This window comes from Etheostoma cragini, chromosome 12 (genome assembly GCF_013103735.1).
Source record: "Etheostoma cragini isolate CJK2018 chromosome 12, CSU_Ecrag_1.0, whole genome shotgun sequence".
Lineage (NCBI taxonomy): Eukaryota > Metazoa > Chordata > Actinopteri > Perciformes > Percidae > Etheostoma > Etheostoma cragini.
Window position 1 is genome coordinate 7,341,739 of NC_048418.1, and position 22,847 is coordinate 7,364,585.

A 22,847-nucleotide genomic window follows, 5' to 3' on the forward strand; every position below is an offset into this window, starting at 1 on the left:
ACACACAGACACACACACAGACACACACACACACACACACACACACACACACACAAAACACACACACACACACACACACACACACACCACTTCCTCAGTATAATTCACAGGGGATTACATGGGGTGATTTTTGGCTATGTGTATGTGTGCTGTCAGATGGTGCCTTATACTGTAGATGAGGGGGTCATGTCTCACCCAGAGTTTTCTTGGAAACTTGCAAGACACTGATGAATACAGATCACATGTCTTGTCTTCAGTACGCCTAGTTGTGATTGAGTTATGTACAGTAATACTTTAAACTTTATTTCAGATCCAGGGGGATCCATATCACAATAAGAATGTACACAAACACAAAAATACAAAATACAAAAAATGAGAAATAAGAACTTTGCACAATTGAGGAGAAATCAGCTCAAGTGTAAGCACCTGATAAGGAACCCCCACACTGAGTCTCACTCCACCCGGTCTCCAGTACATCCTCCCGGACCAACCAACCAGACAACGTCTCTTTCCTGTCGTCTCCAGTACATCCTGCAGGACAAAAACCAGACTGCATCTCTTCTTAATCTCACCTACCATCCAAATCTATTACTATGTTTTCAATATTCCTTCTAATCAATAATTCCCCTGACTCCTGACTTAGAGGCATGAGAAGGGACATTATCACAAATGCCAACACAGGACCTGTTTCTATGATAAATTCAAGGATATAGGTGCTGCCTACTCTCTTCCTTGTCCATCAATGAGAGACAGCACCAACTACACCCTTTACATTTACGGGTGTGTTCTGACTCCAAATTCAACAGCACAAATCATAATTTCTTCTATATGTTCCCAGATGGTATGACTGATTTGTTCTTTCTCTGCAGAGACACCATGTCTTAATAATTATACTGTAGCTGTACAGTAAGTAGAACCAGTGTTGGGTCCTTTCTTTAATTTAGTTTCCCTCCCAATAGCTAAGGAACAAAGTGACATGGTTTACTTAAGTTGTCTACTGAAGTAAATTTCAGTATGAATGTGTTTGTCTATTTGTTGTATGGCTTGTGATAGACAAATTAGTGTTTACACAGACTCTTGCCAAATGCCAATTATATGCTGGGATAGACTTCAATTTAGGTTAGAATGTTAACATCACTGCACCAAGGGGAACACGTGTCTAGTGATAAAGAACAACATATTTTGCCAACATTTGATAAGACAAAACTCAGACCACTTAACATTTTGTGCTGTTACAGATGGAATTTTTTTTTTTTTCCACCAGCATTAGTTGATTGAGCTGTCCTTCCTTTGGCAGTCTATACCTAGGGAAATGAACATAGTAGTTTTCAACAGTCTTTTTAATCTTCATCAGAAACTGTGTGTGATCTGGCAGCCTGAGCATTGGCATTTAACAGAATACGTATTATGATATGATATGAATCTTGATGGCCTGTTTCTGTTTCATACCTCCAAAAAACTAGTTAATTTCACTCAGAATTCTGATGAGTGACAGACCCTGAGCTACTTATGTTGAGCTGGTGAACATTAAATATAATATGGAGCTTAAAAAAGTGATGTCTTTGTTATTTTCATCATTTCTCCTTCATAATTCTTCATCATCACTCTCTGTAACCTTCCTGATACTCTATTTGCTGGTCTAACGTGTTTTGAAAAACCAACAGTCTTGCTATACTTCCAGAGGCTTCACAAAAACCAAAGTATAAAAATATTTCCCACGTTAAAGTTGTTGACAGCTTATTAGCTTAGCACAGATAAAGAGCTGTGGGTAAGACTGGAGCTTTTAACATCAGAAGATGACTCTATGGAATTTGGAGAAAGTGTTAAGCCTCTGATAAAAAATACACAACCATACCCTTTTAAAGAATGGTTATGTAATGTCCTCCAGAGTTTTATTACAACCCACTATTAAAAGCCCGACATTGGACACTTTTCTATTAGGCCACCCTCCTACTGACAGCAATTTGACCTGTTTAAGTTCAAATACAGATCCCAAAGGTTGCAAAGCAGACAAAAAAAAGAATCAGAACAAATGCATTTTTGCTCATGAGCGTGATTTTCTTCTCTTGCTCCTTTCTGAAGAAATCTAAAGGAACCTCTGGGAAAACGTTGAGTGTGGGTGAACGAATGCTTGGTACATCAGCCTCTCTACCACTGTTGCGGTTGTATGGACTCAAGTTGTAAAGCATGCAGATGAAGCAGCAAATGCCCATCAAATATTCATCAGGCCAGGGAAGGCAGTGCAGCTTGTAAAAGAAGATGAAAAAGAGGGGGCAGGAACAGTTGCTTCGTACAGTCTCTCTGCCTCTGATGCTGTCTCACTGCTTGGCACTGTCACCTTTTTTTGATGGGGTCCGGAGGCTGCTTAGTCATTTATTCCAATATACAGAATGAATGAAAGAGTGATTTATGGGATTAGCAAGTATTTGCGTGTCAGTATTATCTGCTCTATTGCCATTTACCCACCTGCCAACGCATATCTGTCCTTACCATGTCCAAATACAGCTGATTTTGGCATAAATTGATCAGTACATGAGTGGGAATGTGTGTGAGAGGTGTATATGCTGCAGGGCCAGACAGGTTACACTTCCTCATCACGGGCTGCAGTGGGCAACATGGGGCTATCTCTCCAGTCGTCACCTTCCACTGCCATGGCAACGGCCTGCGAGTCACCTCGGGAGGGCTGCAGACTGCAACGCCCATTTACATTGATGAGCCCCTGGGAATCTCAAAGCAGACCGACGGATACTAAAGTAATAAGCCCATTGAGGCCATGGTTTAATGATTTCAGAAAAGCTAAGCGGCATTGTTAGGCATGATTTGGAGCATGAACACAAACACTCACACAACAACCACAACAACAACAACAATGCTTTCATGTTTTTTTTTTAATTTAAGATCTACAACAGATGGACTCAGGAAGGATCTAAACACAGAAAGGCGGTACAGATTGGCATGTCCAACCTTGCTTATCTGTGTGAATGAGTAAAAGAGATCGGCTCTGACTTCTCTTGTTCACATGCACCAAAATTTACATTTGTATGTCTCATGTCTGTTTAACTGTGTCTAACTGTAAGGCCAAAAGTAAGAGGACACCTTTTTCTCCATACTTTTGTTACAGAGAGGCTTAATGCTACAATATGATGTTTTAGTTTGAACTGCAGCGCTTGAGATCCCTGCAGCTGGTGAGGTTTAAAGTCAAAGTTCCGTACAAATAATGTTGGTATGTCGTTTACAGTTTTTGGAACGGTGCGTTATACATCTTCACTGTGATCACTTACACATTATTCCCCTGTGAAATGCCACAAATGTGAATTGATATTGTCTAAAAGTATTGTTATATAGTCTACATGAGCCAAACAACAACAACAACAACAATGTGTTTCTGATTATGTTTGCCTTTTAAGAACTCCTCCACTTCCTGCCACTGCCATTCCACATCCACATCAACTAAGAAATTGTCTATACTTTGGTTTCTGACAGTCTGAACATTGCTGCATTTACAGGATCACCCGTTGCTGTGTTTACACAAGCTTCTCCAGATCACCAGTAATGAAGGACAAGACAATACAATGTATCGTCTGCACTGCTGACTGAATGAGTGTCTCAGCCGTGTTCTCATTAGCAGATGCAGCAATGCAGGCTTTAGTGTAGGTCTGCAATATTTCAACAATAGAAGGTGTGAGAGACACACAGAGGGTGTTTTCTACTTAATCAACTTCCATTAGTATTTTGAACATCTTGAAGTTTCAAAACACAAACGTGGCTGACTCCGAATTTAAATCATTTATTCAATTTCAACTAATTTCAATCTCATTAATGGTCTGCTCCTCCATTCTCGTCACTTACAAGCCTTCAGCACCTCCACCACCCTCGCTTTTCTTCCTAAGGGCGCTACTTTCAGCACCGGACAGCTCCCGTGTTTCCCACGCTCCGCCCACCTCCGGCAGACTGGCAGTTAAAAACAACCACACACACCGATGGGCAACACTTTAGATGGCCTATAAGGGTTTTATGGGGAGGGACGGAACTTCAAGAACAATTTGCTCCGTTCCTTGTCATCATACTCCTCTGTCTTACATTGATATCTCCGAGGAGTAAAGAAAAGAGAGATCGCGAGCGCTCGGTTAGAACGTCGCTTCGTGTGGATTGCGGACTGATGAGGAGTCGGTGTTGTGTCTTAATTAGTTAGAAGGCTGGAGGCTCTTTGGATTAGATAGAAAACGAAGAAGAAGAAGAAGAAGAAGAAGAAGAAAAGAAGAAAAAGGGAGGGAAAGTCTGTGTGTTTCGCGGACATAAGATGCACAGGATGAGAAGTGGAAAGGCTCTGTCGTTTTTAGCTTGATCATGGGTATGAAATTCAGGACATTCCTCGGTGTCTGTTTCTTAAAGTGTTTGTAATTCCGTGAAGAAGCAGAAGAAAGAGAGTGGGCTTCGGTTATGCTCGCCACACTTTGCCAAGTGCCCCCGGATACTTCTTTGTGCCTGTAAAACAGAAAGATATGGCTCTCCTGGTCGTCCCGCTGCTTCTGCAAACAGGACTGGTTTTGGGATCAAACTACGGTTATGTGGAGTGGTCGGACAATGAGCGAGACGAGAAGAACCCACCGGTCTTCAGCACACAAAACATCAACAGGGAGCCGCCCCACCATCCGACTTACTACTCGGTACCGGCCACAGAGCGCACGGTGGTGACGCACAAAATTGAAGAGGACCTGCCGAGGGTGGTGACCGCGTTCCTGCACTCCGGGGATTCCTCAGCGCTGAGGCATGTCAACTGTTCGCGGAGGTACGAGCTGAGGAGCCTGCGAGGCGGCCTGCACGTCGCCTCCCACTACGGGCTGCACAGCATCCTGGACACTCTAGCGCACGCCACAAACTTCCTGAACATGATCTTGCAGGCCAACAGGTCCCGGGAGCAGAGCCCGCGGATGGACATCCACTGGTACCACGCGCTGGTCCAGAGTATCCTCGAGGGGGACCCCAAAATTCACAGGGCGGTTGTGACCTTTCACGCTGACGCACCGACACCGGGCCCTCAGGTTTTCCTCCAGGCGACCAGAACCGAGAAGAAGGTGCTGCTGCAGGACTTGTCCGGCTCTGCGCACCGTCACCTGAGGAGCAAGAGCCCTGAGTCCGACTGGTTTACTGAGTTTAGGGACGGGAGGAAACCACCCATGCATAGACGAGTCCAGGAGGCGTCGGGCACCAAGAGTGGAAGTTACCTTCTGGACAAAAACCAGATCAAGTGGTCGGCGCCATACCTGGAGTGTGAACACGGGGCGTTTGTGCCATATTGGCTGCTCACCTTGTCTGCTGGCTTTTATGGACTGAAGAGGAACTCTGCACCAGAGTTCAGGTGAGAGGAGATGTTAGGGGTGTTAGGAATAACATCATATTCAAGAAGAGCTGTGTTTTTGTGTGTGTGTGTGTGTGGGTGTTTGTGTGTGTGTGTGTGTGTGTGTGTGTGTGTGAAAGAGACAATAAAAGAACACGCTGTTGTGTTCGGTAAGTTTTGTGATATTGTCTTTTGTCCTCAAAACATATTCATATATTCATGTATATTACACTCATTCCACAAATGCACAGCATACTTATCATTAACAGTAAACCAAAACTAAGTATCCCACATTTGATTGACAATTGCTCTGTGAGACTGAATCTAAATATGGATTCTGATGATTTGCAGTCTTAATGCAAGAAACAGATGGTGTAAACGAGGCTTCACAGACACAAGGGTAGACTTTTCTCATTTAATATGCTTGCCTGTCCAAGCACAGCTGTGCATCTCTACTGCTGCATCTAACAAACACTTCGAGCTTTACACAGTGTGTTTGTTGGTGAAGGGATCTATACATGTAAGTTGGCACTTGTATGCTTGTGTTACATGCATAAAATCATTCAATGCTCTCATATTTCAAGGCTCTGGTCCAAAAGAGTCCAGAAAAGATCAATTAAATAATGAATACATTTCAGGTGCACTGAAGTCTTTCATCCATCTAATAAGATGTCCAGGACTACTATCATAACCCATGTAGTGAAGTTCAGGAAAAGTTTTATCCAAAATTCTATCACACGCACACACGCACACGCACACACACTATCTACTTGCGTCTCCAGCCAAATGCTGAGTAAAATCTACCTGAACTGCGACTGGACGATAAATAAATGTAGCTGCAATTTGATGTGGTAGACCCATAAATGTTGCGTTGTGGCTCAGCAGTGTGTTGTGCTAGTGATTTGGGCCTTAGGTTTGCCGGCATCTCCCCCGCTGACGTTTCCCTGAGCAAAGGCCTGCATCGCTACTTGCTCCAGGGACAGTCACTCTTGGGTTATGGAGCATGTGATCTGGCCAGGAGCTGCTCTGGACAATTTTGCGAGTTGTACTGCGGTTATGGTGGTAACTGTGGCGTTACCATAGAATCAGTATGATCAGAATCATCATGTAAGCTATGTACTGTATGAGTGAGACACTTATATTTTGAGTTGAAAGTATTCAATTCAGCTCACCTATTTTGGCTTTGTCTCCAATAATGACTAATTGCCTGTCTGAAACCATCAAAATGAAGTGATAAGGATGTTTAACTGGTGAGAGAAATGGAAGTTCTGCTTGAGTCAGTTGCCATAAGTATCTGTTAATCAAAGTTTCAACAAATTCCTAATTGGTCTATAACTATTAAAACTCACTCAAGTGTGAGTGTTGATGACATGACTGTTACATTTTACAAGTGATTTTTCGACAGAAGAAAAAAGTTGGTTACTCTTGCATCAAATCTAACTTGTGAAGTTGCGTGGGAATATAAAAAGAAAATCCTAAACACTGCTTTTGCGATATTAGTCGATACTTTTGTTGGCTGATGTTGAAATGAGATGTGGAAATGGTGTGCATTCTAAAAAAACAAGTTTTTCTCCTTCTTCAAATCCCTAAGACTAAAAGGTAAAATAATGCCATGTTTCCTAATTTCCTGTCTTCACAAAGGTGTTGTATGTTGATATGCAAAGTAATGTAGTTTGAGCCAAGTAGCTTTGTCCAGGACTCTCAGTCAAACACAATAAGACTCAATCCATACTGTTTTTCTCCTCCCTCTACTTCTTGTCATGTGAGTGTGGGCTGCAACTTCTCTGCAAATTCTTTAACTCACCTCAGTCCTCTGATAACATTTCTAAAAATAGAAAGCTTGGTGGCTCTGAAGAGAAAAGCATGAGCTAGATTGAGAGTGTAGAGGATAGAGTTAGTTACAGCATGTCTGGCTACTTGCAATCTAAAAGCAACCTCTTTCTCATCTTTTTTTCCTTTCTTTCCAAGACCATATGTAAAGCTCTGTGACCAGTGCAGATAGCTCTGGTGGTAGCTTTGCCGCTACAGAACAGAAGCCATTAGTATTTGTAAAACAAATCATAATGTACATGATGCAGATTTGAATCAGAATCACGAGGTAGTCGCTTTTAAAAGTTCTACCAAATGTAAACAAAGCAATCTCCCTAGTTTACATTCAGTAAAACTGTTAAAGGTGATGTGACTATTTCTGTCTAACTTTTAGATGACAGGTGGCTTAAAGGTGCAACAAGTACAGTTTTGGCATCTGTAAATCAGAATCACAAAAACGTTGAGACACCGCAACGGATACAACAAACAAATCCACCTAACCACAGCAGAGACTGAGAGAGATGTCGAGAAAGGGAATGTGAATGTTCAGCATGTACGATGGTGGAGGAAATGGGTTGAAGACTTGTGTGTGTGTATGTGTGTGTGTGTGTGTGTGTGTGTGTGTGACAGTGAGAGATGGCTATACACAATAGGCTATGTGGCAACAGCTGAATGAAGCTCCACTAGTTTAAGTCCCAGGTAGTTTTCTTCTAATGCTGTATTGCAGTCGCATCCCTACACAGTATTTAAACTCATTCACTTCACAGTGTGCATCTGTAATCGCTCACTGCTGCATAGGCCAGCATTCTCAATGTACTGAACTGCAGCAACATCCTGCAGACATATTTGGGTCCACAAGCATATAGAAAACATGAGAATCTTTCTCACCTTTGATGGCAAAACACCACATGTCTGCAGTGTTGCGGAAAAAGTTTGCTATGAAGTGAATGTACTTCATTGTTGCATGTTAAATAAACATCTTTGAAGGTTAATATTGAAACGCAAACCGAGGAAAGATACTTCCGGAACTATCTGCCCTGGCCACATAGACAAAGCCTTTAAGGATGTAATGTCTGGTGATATATCTCTTATTATTAAAAGATCCCATAAAAAAAACACAAACCAACAATGAATTTATCCTTCCAGCAAGTAGGGCCTCTGTTCCCAAAGCTTGATAATTCCTATTCTGTTGTGCCATAGGGCTTCATTGTTTCCCAGACACTATTAAAAACACATTGATGAGCCACACTGTTGCACTGTGCATCATGTTCCCTCATTATGATGAATAATGAGGGAACATCCGGCTGAAAATAGTCCCCACTAAATGCACTGTTTACTTTATGTTTGCTATAAACCACAGTGCCCTGTTGCTTTAGGACAATGCCCTCAGTTCTCCCTGTATTAGGTTGATGATTAGGTACCCCTAGTGAAAACTTGAATGCAGTCTAATATGACAGCCTTGCAATAAATCCTACCTTAATGAAGGTTATAATGTTGAATTGTGGTTGAAACTGTCAATCATGCTGTTGAATTGTATTGTGTTATGTGACAGGTGTTTTTATTATTTTGTCCAACCCATCTACAATATATCTGTCAGTATGTCGAGGAGTTAAATATCTGGTTCTTTAGCTGCCAAATGGTAGAGTATACTGGGTCTTTCAGAGCCCTTTCAATAAAAACAGCACAGACTTTCAAAGACATTTCACCGAGATTTCAGCCAGCTGGCACAAATATCGAAATAGCTCCAGAGTTACCTCTTTGGGCAATGGTAACACGGTAACACATGCCCATCTCCCGACACATCCAGAACTTAACACCATTAACATAATTCACATACTGTATAGTGATTGATAAATCATCTTCTAAATGTGTACTGATGTCCAGGATTTATAGTATTAAAGGAGGAAAACCAGGTTCAAATATAAGGGAACCAAGCTTTTTTTTTTTTTAAAGACGGTAGCTTGAGACACCTTCTATTAGTGTGTCCTTTATAACGATACAATCTTTATACATCGCTCAGCTCTCATACATACCTAATGTCTGGCAAGAAGTAGGATAACCTTATTGTGCAAGAATATCAACCTTTTATTAGTTTTAGTTTTTTAACTTTTATCTTCCACTCTTTGTTTCACTTCTATCACTCTTAATATCTTTCCCACTTTCAATTTATTTCATTCATTCTTCTCTGTTACCACCCTCCCTTTCCCCGCTGTGTCCACCGTTGATCTTACTTCCCCTAGCATCGCTCTTTCTGTTCCTTTAAATATTTTCTTTTTTATTCTGGCCTTCTCTGCCTATGCTTCTTCCTCGTTCCTCTCTCTTGCACCAATTTGCTTAACTTTGTACAATTTTGTCACCTTTCTCCCATGTCTCGTTTCTACATGTCTCTCATTTTCTATCTTTTTTGTATTATTTCTCACCTTTCTTCCTCTTATATTCCACTTTTCTTATATTATCTACTCAGTTTTCTTCTTCTACTCTTCTCTGTCATCATTTATCTCAATCTACAAATTCTGCAATTTCCAATTACATGTTTTGACCCCCACCCCCTTTAATTTAGCCTCCTTATCATTTCCATCCTTTTATCTCTTCCCTCTCTCTAAACCTTCACTGTCATTTGGCTCTGTCTTTGTACCATGTTCTCTCGTGATTTCCCTCTTACCATTTCCTCTAACTCTACTCATCATCACTTCCTATTCTCCTCATTTATTTCATCTTTCCTCCCTTTTTTCTCTTACACAGGGGTGTGGTTCGTGTAGATGTGAACCTGCAGGATGTGGACATTGACCAGTGCTCCAACAGTGGCTGGTTCGCCGGGACCCACCGCTGTAATGTCACCAGCATGGAAGTAAGTCTGCTCTACATTATAGTTGTCTTTCAATCAGCAATAACAGAAAATGCTCTCATATCCCTTTGATTGTCTGTTTCGTCAATATGCTGTGAAGTGAATGTACTTCCTCGTTACATTCAACCATTTGTTCACCCATACACCCTTCAGTCTAATAATTATGTCCTTAAAAATGCAACACACACTGTGATAAAGGCTATCAAATGTGCAGCGGTGTAATATCTGATAGCAATGCTCCTTATTAAAGTATCCGCGGCCTGCTTACTTACTATCAGGCTCTCTGGTTAAGAGCATCAGCTAACTGACTAAAACTGAAAGAGTAAAGCTGTCAGTTCGTTCAGGAACAGTGTATGAAATGTAATAGCTATAGAAAGTTCCAACAATAGTTTGATAGATAGCTAGACACAGTAGAAGTTTTAACAAGAATCTACAGCCATGTTAGCGGCTCTGTGAGGATGTACTTAGACACAGCCACACTGCAAAAAAGGGGTGTCTAAAAACAAGATAAAAACACTGAATCTGAGGTAAAAGGTACTCAAAACAAGTGAAATTTTCTGTTGATGCGGTAAGACAATTTCACTTGACAAGCTTGCTTGATTTAATATTACAGTTTAACGTTGAACCATTAAAATAAGAAATTTATTCTTAAAACAAGTTAAATTATCTAACACTTCTGAATCAACGTTTTTTTTCATCTGGGTAAGAACCAAATAATTTGCATTGAATTGAGCTAATGCATGCCAGTTGAACTGGGAAGTCCAAGTTTCCCAGTCTAAAAATTCCAATGGAACCCCTGTAAGCCCCTCAGAAAGTCCGGGGAACCCCACCAACCCCGACATCACAATCCAACATGGCTGCTCTGAGCACCAACAGTAGTGGAAGCTGTTGGTGCTCAGAGCTCAGAGCAAGCACTTCTTATTTGTATCTCATTAGAACAACATAACATTTTTTTTTTAAATTGACCTGACGGCGCTAGATGAAAAATTAAGTCAAACCTAATATTAAGATTCATCCTGAGGATAACATTAATGATGAATCAAATTTTATGGCAACATTTTACTATTGTCAACATCATGGTATCCCTGGAGGAAAACTCCTCTGAGGTGATATTTATCAAGTTATTAGGATTCATCATCCAATAGTTGTTGAGACATTTCAACAACAAAAAATAATACTAAAAGAATGTCAATCTCATGGTTGTGCAAGAGGAGAAGTCAGGGGCTTTTCAGTATCTGGATTGGCTGAAAAGCCAAAACCCCAGACAGCAGTCCAGTGTCTGCAGACATCAGCATGCAAGCGTGCATGTCTGGGATGATGAGGGTAGCTGATATGTGTGTAAGTGTCTTCTCCTTGATATACTGCTTTTACCTGTGTGACTGCTGTAATGGAACTGGCAGCAAACATACATCATGTTTGTATCAATATGAGCTTCCGTGTACTGCTTGCATATGTGCCTTTGTCAGTGTGGGTGGGCTCAGCTGTGCTGCCTAGCTCTTGTCACTGCCAGTGCGTTAGTTTTATGTGATGTATTGCAGGAAGCCTCTCTCCCTCCAGCAGGGGAAAGTGGCTGCTCAGGCTTGCGTGGCATGTCCCTGGCCATATGATGTATAATAAATGCAGGGTAATGGATTGCAGCAAGATGTCGTCAATAATTGACCATGCTCTTTGTCTGTGTGCCTCCCCCCATGGGGGGAAACTACAGAGGAAGCGTGTCCGTCTCCATGTTTGTCTTCATCTCTTGTGCTGTTTCCTCTGCATTGTTCCATTTTTATAAGCAACTCTCTCATGGCTGTTGTCAGGTATAATCTGGATACTGCTGATTAAAGTATACCATTCTATATTATAGCATACTATAATTCTTCTCTTCAGATGCGTGTCTGGACAGCTGCGTGTGTGGTGTCTTTTTATTATCATCACAATGGTGGCAGAGAAAGTCTTTCAGTTACCAAGGTCATAAAACCACATTCACAGGAATACTTTGAATTATCCAGGGTGTCTCCTCCGTGTGTGTGCGTATTTGTGTGCTTATGTTCTGTAAATAAAATTAAACCTGAACATGAAGCACTATGAGAGGAAATTTTCAGAGCATCATTAAAGAGCGTACCACTCATTACTCTTCTCTTCTATGAGTCTTCTTCACACACCATATTTGGCAAAGCTGCTGTTTATGATTCAGTGCCATCTTGAATCAGCAGTGTTATTTGTCTTTGTTTCAAATATAGGAATATTGGAAGCAGGAATTTAACAAAAAGCACTAAAATTGATAAATTATATTTGTTGGAGGGGACAAGTATTGAGAAGGGAAATCTATCTGTTTCTAACAATGTCATCAATGTTGTCCTTCTCTGGATAATTTTTTTTCTGTATGATTTTACACAGAGGGCAATACAAAAGACATTATAAATATGTATTTGAGCCCTTGAATAATTAAGCTATAAAACACCAACACTAAGAGTAATGCTTGCAGCTGTGCTTGGTGTGAAAATGTAACATCCGCATGCTTACATGCTTGCAATAATAATGCTAACAGCAGTTGTTTGGCATGAAAGTCTATATGGATTTCATGGCAATTCTTTCAGTAGTTGTCAAGACACTGCACTCAAAACCAAAAATGTCAATCTCATTGTGGCTAGATGTGCGCCCCTACCGTTGGCAGCAACACATTGTCATACCTAAACAGTCATACATGTTGTGAAATGCTTGTAGTTTTATTAGGTTTAGGCAACAACAATACTTGGATAGGTTTAGGAAAAGTTCATGTTTTTGCTCAAAATAAGTAACTTTAATCAGAAGGTCATTCACGTATGTCAGAACTGTAAATCCACTTTGACTTTTGGTTTCACAAAGGATATACACCAGTCACTCGGATTAAAGTCCTGTGTTTGTTTGACCGATCCATCTGACCTCCTCCATATGTGGACATTGTTGCATTTTATACTATGTCATGTGACCTCCTCTTTTACTACAGCCAGAAGAGTTGCCACCCCTATACACTAAAATATGGGTCGTAATAACCTGTGTGGTCGTTTTTTGAGAGGAGGACAGTCTTCTTAAAACACGTGAAAAAGCAAAACATACTTTCAGTGTGGCGAAAATGCTCATTAGAGTTGACAGTTCACTGATGACGTTTGAGCTTTTGTAATATCTCCAGACTGTCACTTAAATTACTGCTATAGAGAGGTGTGAACTGTGGCACATTTATAAAAGGGGAAGTGTTAAAGAGTTCAAAGTAAAAGAAAAAGTAAGTAAATCCATGGTAAATGTGATTAAACAACTCACTGTATGGCTTGAAGGATATTATATAGTTGGCAATATAAGCAGTTTGACTTATGATTACAGTGCTGTATACAAATTAGATTTTGTTTTAAATGTGGGATGTGAAATGTACAATGTCTTATTTCTTTCTTCCCCCTGTCATTTGTCTTTTTACGCTATTTCCCTCACAACAATTCAGTCTTTTCATTTATTTTCCCAGTAACATGCTGTAATCAATTTGGCTCAACAACCAAGTACAAAAGAATTGCCTTTTGTCCCAAAGTCCCGTTTAAAAAAATAGTTAATTTCTAAATCTTGCCAAGTACATTTTTTGGGGGAAATGAGCTGTGGGAAGTCAGTGTAAGGATCATTTCGTTCACCATTGAGAACAAATACACCCTGAGGCTCTGTCTCAGAGAAAGATAATAACGAGACAGACTCTAGTAATGTGACAGAGCACAGTATTACCACTCGCTTCTCATTGTTACTATGTAACGGCTCAGTTTGTACAACTGCAGTTTTTCAACTTCTGTTTATTTTGTGTGTTGGCGAACAGCCTATTCCAGTGCTAGGTGTAAGATTTAAGTTGTAACTATTGCCTACCTCAGAACTATTTCAGTTGGTGCAACCCTCAAACTGTTAGTAGCATGTAAACTCCGACTTAAGTCACAACTTACGCTCAAAGTAGTCTATGTTTGAACTTACACATAGCTGGTGCAACCCAGTGCAGGACGACATTACTCTGAATTTGGTTGAGTGATTGGGTGTCCTTCGCCGTGAGGGGGACAGCAAGCAGGTTAGGGTTTGACTGTGTCCTGGATGTTAGCTGGACCTGATTTATCGTTTGTGGCCCTGGATGCAAGTACCCAAAAGATGCATTAAATCTGTGTATGATGTACCATGGAGGATGAGGAATGCTCGCAAAACACCAGTGTAAGCATTTAACTATGAGTTGTGGTTTAAATGAGTTGTATACGGATGAGCATCCTTTCTTTTCAGCTAAATGAGCTTCTTTTTCTGCTTCTTCTACATGGCCTTTTTTCCTGGTCTGCCCAGATACAGCGAGGCGGTGGAGGAATGTAGGATGTGTCACTATGAACCAAATACAAGACTTCATGCATTATGAATAGTCAGTCGTAGGGGTTGCATCTTACATAAGGAGCAACTGCTTATGTAATTAGACGAGGACTTGAAAATTATTAGTGTGGGTGATTTGTAGCAGATGCATCTGATTTTGTATTATCTTTTTTTTCTTTGTGTATGCTTTTTAAATGTAAGTAAGCATCAAAGTGTGCAGTGTGTTTGCATATGCATGTCTGTGTGTGTTGGTTTTTTCACTCCTCCCGTCCTGTGAAACGTGACACGGAAGATAAAGGGCTTCAAAGGCAGAGCTTTGCTAATTAGTGTAAACTGATGTGACAGCCAAGAAGGGTTACCCCCTCTGTCTTTCCTCTTGCTTTCTCTCCTCTATCGGCTACACTTCCTCTTCCTGTTCTTTTCCACATTCCCTGTTTTCATAGCTATTCACACTCTCCCAAATCTCTCTCTATCTTTGGCTATCTCCTCATCATCTCTCTTTAACTCTCTGGTTTCCATTTTGCCTTTTCCATCACCCTTACTCATGTCTCTTTGTCTCTCTTTTCTTGAAGCCAATTAATCCTCTGAGGTGGGCAGAAAGATTCCAGAAATTATCCCTCCATCTGTCTACATGTCCTTCTCTGCTTTTGCCAGCCTTACACATTAAATTGTTACTTGAACTGACCAAGTTATAATTGAGAAATACTCTTCACCTTCTTGACATCCTCTTGGCAAACATTGGTGACCTTGGCTGTTATCGTTGCAGCGCACACATTAAAAACTAAAGCGCACACTTTAAAAACCTAATTTGTGGATTTACCTTTATGCAGACGCGGAAGGAACAATCTTAAAAAATAAAGCAGTAACACCATTATTTTAGCTGCAGCTCAGCTACTGTTGATATTGATGTGTGAGTTCCTATACAATCTGAACCACATCGTTGTAGGTGACCTTAGGCAGGTTGCGGAGAGACTTGGTCCAGCAGTACCTATCGGACCCACTTAGAGACATTCTTCATGTCTTTAATTGTTGCGTGACATAGGCCAATTCTGTACATCTAATTACTGTGGCCCCTCACTGCCCTGCTGCAAGAAACCATGCACTGCAGTCTCGGACTGTATATGGTTAAAAAAGGGACTTAAACTAAATATTTGTGTCTGCCTTACTGTGTGTCTTTTCACAATCCTTATCGTCTCTGGCACTTTGTGGAGAAAGAAGGATTTAAGCTTCAGAAGACTCAAAACCAGTATAAATACTTCATGTAAGGAAAGGGATATCCAACTGAAGAAGATACTGCAAAAGCCTGTGTAGAATGTTTGCAGTAATGGATGCTTAGGATAAAGTAATATAATGGATTTTTTTTTTTTTCTGAGATATGTCATTCTGTATTTGTCAGGATAAGCAAGACCTGTTTTTTTACTCACCTTATCTCTAGCCGGAAAAAAGGTGACTTGAGGAGCAGAGGAGAAAATAACCTGTTCTGCTCTGTCTTTTCCTGTTTCACTCTCCTTTTTCTATTTTGTCCTGCCAGAAGCTCTCTGGCTCTCCTTGGGGAGTTTGAAGCTCTACAGCTAAAGATGAGTTGAAGGGTTCCGAGGCCTACTGCACCTGTACACCTAATGGCAATGCATGTGTGTGTTTAAGTATGTTTTTCATCATTAAAGAGACCATTTGTGTTTATATTCAAAGCTGCATTTTAAAAAAGGTCAAAGAAATGTAAAAAAATAAACTCAAATGAGTGAAGCAAGCTTTACTACACAGCTTTAAAATTTAGATAATCCAATAATAATCCAAGTTCATTGGCTATTTTGTTTTGGACTGCTCACTCACAAGACTCACACTGAACACACAGATCCAGATAAAAGCTGAGCAACACTATTTATGGGAAATGTATTGCTGGACCTTTTCCTTATATGAAAAACACATAAATAATACAAGAATAAAGCTATCAGATAGTCAGGTGTTCAAACTACTTGCACATTGGCCATAAACACTTTTAAAAAGGGAATTAAAAAGGGAATATTGCAACATCATTCCATTCTTTAACAAAACACTCAGTGGTAAGATACTTCAGGCAAATATCTCAGCTTTTTATTTTTCTGTAAATAACTCAAAGTTTACTGTGACTTAAGTTTACTAAACTTTGACAATGACACTAATCTTTTCAGTTATCAAAAAATGATTTAAAGGATTTATTAATTGTATTATTAATCTGAAAAGACAACAAACAAAAAAAAACATACTAGGGATTGAGCTGGATATATAAAGTGATTTGGATCATTTTTGACATTTGAAAGTCAAATTAAGAAACATCTTAGGGGGAATTCAACGAATTTAGCACATCAAAATCAGGTTACCCATGCCCAGAACTACACAGTGTGACAATAAACACAGTTGCGAATGTCCTGTGTGTCTCTGAAAGGTTTTTCAGTGTCCAATGACATTCCCAGGGTTATCTCCACTTGGAACCTTACATTTTCCACTGAAAGCCAAGGTTAGTGGGGACATGTCTTTTGAAAGAGATGGCATGTAGGGTCTGCAGCTCCACATTCATAGCCTTCAGAAGCGTACAACAGGATGGGCTTGATGTTGCTGTGAAACAGCATAGATGGGCCACTGTTTTAAGGCTGTATTGCTTGGAAATCCGGATATTTCAAGGTTTGGAAATCACACTCCTAGCTGAAAAGGCGTCCTATATAAGTGACCTTTTCCATCTCAGTTACATAAATGTAATTAGCACTTACCAGTGTCTCGCAGTGTGTATTTTGTCCATAGCAAATCCACGCCAATCGGTTTAAAAATCTCCCAGTTAGACAGTGAATGCTGTAAACACATTCTTTGTAAATCTTTACAATCATTTCCCCCCCAAAAAACAAGCAGGTCTGCCTTGTTACACGAGCTGGATTGTCCCTTTAATGCCTGATTTCTAGAAAATGCATAACTCTGACAATAAACCAACATGCAACTCAATATAAATGATACAATGTATATAGTGGTTTAACAAGTGCATATGATTTGCAGTATTTTCTGGCAAATCTGGCATACCTTTGATCTTTAATTAGGCTGATGACGCACATGTTATAGCAAAAAGGGAGGAAAGAGAGCAGAGAGTTAAGGATGCATATAGGATGGAGAGAAAGACGAGACAGGGAGGGAGGGATAAGGAGTGACAGCAGAGAGGGACAGTTGTCTGGGAGGATTCATCCTCAGCATAGAAACACCATTCACTCTCTAATCTGTTGCCTGCAGCTCAGCAGCTGCCAAACGTAAGAGCCCGTCGAGGCTGCGGCAGCAGTTGGATCTTAATTGAGTGAGGTCCCCCTAGTTGAGTCCACATAGGCAGCTGGGGACCACCCACCCGGATGTCTGTGTGGGGAAACTGAGGGCTCATCTCATAAGTCTTCAAAAGCCAAGTGAGACTTGCATTTTTACTGCTGATATATTTCCAAAGGATGCACAGCCAATCAGTAGGATATTTAGTCCTCTTTAACTAACTTAAATATAAATCACAGCCCTGTAATCCCTCAGCTAATGTCCTTTAAGGATGCAGGAAGACCAACAGCACTCTGCACAGCCCTCCTGGTGACTCTATCTCTAGTCAAAGCACTGTAACCACAACAAGCCACCAATCAATAAGCAGCTATATATTGCAGTTTTTGACCCTTAACTTGATGGAGAAATTCCAGACAGGCTTATGTCCAAGGTCTTCTCTCCTCAGACATCCACTGTTTCAGTGGTTGGTAGTCTTGTGAAACAGCAGCAGGCACATTCCACACCCAGGGGACAAAGTGATTGTAATGCTTTTAGGGTTTAATGCTTTCAGTGTATTTATAGATCTCTGAGGGATGCAGAGTGCTCTCTATTTCTATCTCCCTGTTTTTCTCTCGCCAACTACCATCTTAGTGTTGTGTTCAAAGCTTTTTTTAAATCAAATTTCGAGAAATTTGAACAGGTATCACAGGCAGCAGTCCAAAAAGTGAGGGGCCTCAATCTGAAAATTACAGATAATTTGTATTTTGGTTTTAACATGAAGTATGTTTCACACATTGTGGGATAGTATCAAGTGATATTGTGTGTTATTGTGCTAGGGGCTCCGCCAAAACCTGTTGTTTTGTACTTGTTAGACTGCAGGTGATCACTGAGTTTTATGTGGCTGTTATGCTGTTTTAAAATTTCAGTATTTTTATAGTTTAAGTTTGAAGATTAATTCCCAAACTTTTTTAAGGGGAAAGTCACCCTTAAAGAATGTCTTTAAAACAGCCGGGTCCAATTGTAGTATGCGTTAATCCTGTAGAAAGTGGAGATATTTCCAGCTAAGCCGCAATAGGCTTAAGTTGCAAAACAATTGAAACGTATAGTATAATTTAGGCATTAGTCTGTCCTTTAAAATCAAAGAGCAACAGCTTATTTCCAGCTTCTTTTTTTTATTATACCATAAAAGGTTACTACAAGAAAAATGAGAATTGACAGCAGCTTCATGATACCATAATGCTATGCAGCAAATAGACAGCGGAAATACAATTTTCATCTGGCCTGTTTCCACACCTTTGAATCAGTTTTCACTTACCAATGTGTTCAGCAATTCAAAATGTCGGTAGGCAGCCTTAACAATAGGGGTGTCAACATTGTATCCAGTACACAAGATTGCTCTGTATCTAGGTGACAGAATATAGCAATTAAAATAGCGACAACCATGGATGAGATTGTCATAGTTGGACAGTTTTTTTCCAAATCAAAGGGAATTACTGTAATTGTTGGGTCTTTGTATTTGTACTACAGAGTGTGGTCTCAACCTGCTTTTGTTATGATACTATTTGAATTGAATTGAACTTTAAAAAAAACTCTGAAATCAGCATATTTCTTGGATCACCATGAAAATGTTAACTTCTCTTAACAACCTCTACGTCATTGGTACACAATACTGACAGGCTCCTCTTACAAACGGAAACTGGCTTACAAACGCAATGTCAGGCTAAATGAATGTAAGAAAACAAAATGGCAATTTGGTCTGGTTTTCAGTGAGCATTATTTCTTTCTTTTGGTTGGTGCTTTCGCCCCGTAATAAAGAATTTTTTGCACTTTCTTTGATTGACAATGCAACCTTGAACCCTGTCAGCCAAGAGTTAGAAAGAAGAATGCCCTCATTGCATTCAAAGCAAGGTACAATTATAAAATAGTTTCTCTCAGTTTCCGCCTGCGGTCTGATGAAGGTGATCCATCAAACTGAGACACGTCAAACGACCATTTCATAGCCCTTTCATGGTGGCTGAGAAAAAGGGAAGCCGGCCTTGGCATCACTAAACACCTTGCCTTTAGATCGTGTTTAATGTGTGTGTGTGTGTGTGTGTGTGTGTGTGTGTGTGTATTTGTCTTGCTGCATCAGTGTGTATGATTTTGCCGGAGAGTGCAGCACTGATGATAGACGACATATGGAGCGGTGTGCTAGTGAGGCAGTTCAGGGGTGTTGGGTGTCATGAATCTAGTTTTAATGGTCCTTGTCAATCTCCTGTGTGACATGCATGTTTCCTGTATTGTACTCATGGGATCTGTACTTGAACTACTTGTGAGAGATGTATAGTATGGGCTCAACTAATATAGGTAAGTTGGAAACAACAATGTTACTTCTCTTGCACAAGGTTGAAATTAGCAACACGTTCACTTATTTATTTTATACTCTTACTTGCTGCACTTTAAAATGCACTTGGGAACCACAAACTGCTTCTGCGGTGAAAGTACAGACAGGTTTAATAAATGCAGCGATTTGGATGCACAGAGCCCAGCAACAGTCTAAAATAAGCATCATATTTCACCACTGCCCACCTCAGCGTCCCTGGGAATGTCTTATCTTAATGAGTATCCACTGCCTTTGTAGTAAGCAGAAAAAAGTGGTGTTGTATGTTTATGTCTGCATTAGCACTAGTGTGTGTGTTTGTGTTTGTGTTTCTATCTATCTAGCAGATGTTGAAAGTTTCAAAGTTTTCTAAGAGGCTAAGTCCTCCGTTTGCCACCTGTTCCTCCACTCAGAGAGGTGGAAACATCCTGGCCAAGACCCAGATTGATTCTTGTTTGGAGGAATAAAGAAATGATCTGGCTGTGTAGCTGAAATCCGTGCCCCCCTTTTGTACTTTGCATACTTTACTGTAATTTCACATGTATGCTCAACTCCTGAGAGAGAATACAAACAATGCACACATGCTCAGATCTGCTTCAACAGTAGTCTCTAATTCATGTTTTGTATGCAAATTGTGATTTGACAAAAGAGTTTGCGTGGAAATATATTAAATATTTTACATATTATCAAAACATATTTTGCTGTAGCAGCATCATATAAATACGGTAATTGTTGTTGTGGGCATTTGAACTTAGAAAATCTAAAATCACGCAACGTGACTCATCCGCCCACAGGACAGTAGCATTTATCACCCTAACTATGCAAAGCCAAACACTCACAGTTGTATGTGTGTCCAGCTTTCTTCAGCCCATGCACTCACTACTCAATTTGTTGCAGTTGGAATTGTGCTCTTTAATATCTACATGACTATTATGGAGAGAGAAGTCATCATACACAATGTGAGAAACTATTTTATTTGCATAAATACAGTGAATTTAGAGAGACAAAGAAAATTCACTGTATTTATGCAAATAAAATAGTGAATGATATGCTCTTATCTATTGCAGACCTATTTTTATGGCGTGGGTATGCCTGTTGGTCTGCCACTTTGGTGGCAGACCAGGCGACTTGCCATTCATGGTCCTCAGAGGACGTATCCTAATGACCTTGGTGATACCTTGATTTTTCCTCTAGTGCCACAATGCGATACTGGGCTTTGTGTTTAGTGCTAAAAGATGCGAACATGGTATATATTACCTGCTTGACATCAGCATGTTACTGTAACATAGTCATTGTGATGTTGTTATGTCAGCATTTAGTTCAAAGCAGCACTGTGCATCAGGTGAGGCTATAGACCTTTCTGTTTCATTATGGCTCACAAGATTGGTTTATTTGACATTCAAACTTTTTCAGTGTATGTCAAAGTGACTGGACAAATAAAATAATGCTGAATCACAGTAAAGAGCAATAGAAAGAATTAACTGTTGTCCAGATAGCCTACAATACTGTATTGGTTTGTGTTGGATGCTTTTACAGACATGGAAATTCAACAAATATTTCCAAATCTTTTCACATTTCTAATCTTGCTATGTATTTGAATATAACGCAAAGAAGCAATTTCTTATGAGTAGACATACTGTACAGTAGCTTCACAATGGCTGTATGTGAATGTAAGGGCACTGATTATCGGCTGAAGGTGGGGAAAGTAAAGAGAGTAGTTCAAGTAGGACTATTCGGTAATACAAAACAGATGAAACACATAAACACAACACTCATATTTTTCACAAAATAGCTTTAAGGATCCCCATATGACACAGTTCTTTCTTCACATAGCCTACTGTAAAACAAGAGGTGAAGTCTCCAAGATGTAGCTCACATGTGTCATAACTCCCAGGCCTGCTTGTATTTATTGGTGCAATAGTGGAGCAATGATTTACCATATATGTATATCATTATTCTGTCAACACTTGCACTTCAGTTCAGACATTCATACCCTCAGCTCATCCCACATGCCGCTGCTTCCCAGTTCAGAGATTTGGGGCTGTTTGTCAGCTTTGAAAACCAACTGATCTGTGCAAAAGTTCAGTGGTATGCTTTACTCTTCCACAATCACATGGAGTTAAAGACGAGTACCACTAAAATTATATAAAGAAGCAAATACAGTATGGGAATTTCCCAAAACTATTCTCAAACTATTCCTTAAACATCAGCTCCGCTTTGGATATCAGAAAAATCCCAAAAGACTATCAGCGACTGTCACTGATTTATGAAGTATACATATAGTACTGCTACTCTCCACAGCAGCCGTTGTAGAAGATTTACTGTTTGTACTTTAAGCATGCAATGCAATGCACTATTTATGAACAATCATGTCATATTTATTGCAGCTTTATTTTAGTACAGGGATATGTGCATTCACATGAGTGTACAGAATCCACGCTGGTGCCTGTGTGTGAGTGTCGCTGAGTGTGTTTTCGCTCCAGATGGTGCGTAAGCCCATGTAGCTCCCAGAGTTATCAATGCAAGCTGGAATTATTCCGACACGCTTAAATTCTGCAAACAACCCTTAATTCTTAATTTCATTATTAATTAGTTTCCCTGTTACTTGGCAAAGCCCTGTGATTTCCCCTGTCTCACATGTTTATATAACTGGGGCGTCTTCAAGCTGCAGAAGATCATGTAGACGTTATAGCAGACTTGATAACATAACCAAACAAGTTCATTAACTGAGAACACCGCAGTGTACCCGACGAGGAGCGTTATCACTAACACATAGGCACTGTAATTTATTAAGTTTGTGATGTCTGTTTTAACCACTGAGATCCTGCATAACATTTACATTATTTCATTCCGGTGAAGGATGAAGACTGTAAAACATTGTATCCTTTGTTAAGTCTTATATCAAATCA

The 22,847-nt window shown here is 40.1% G+C and overlaps 1 protein-coding gene across 1 annotated transcript in view; it reads left to right on the forward strand.

Annotated features, from left to right (window-relative positions):
- The first annotated feature begins 3,973 nt into the window (after positions 1-3,973).
- LOC117954496 (probable G-protein coupled receptor 158) overlaps positions 3,974-22,847 on the forward strand; it is a 51,759-nt gene continuing 32,885 nt past the window's right edge. Inside the window, exons 1-2 of the mRNA XM_034888341.1 lie at positions 3,974-5,359; positions 9,890-9,995. Of these exons, the coding sequence (XP_034744232.1) occupies positions 4,503-5,359; positions 9,890-9,995 (963 nt within the window). The 5' untranslated portion in view covers positions 3,974-4,502. The remainder of the gene's footprint in view (positions 5,360-9,889; positions 9,996-22,847) is intronic.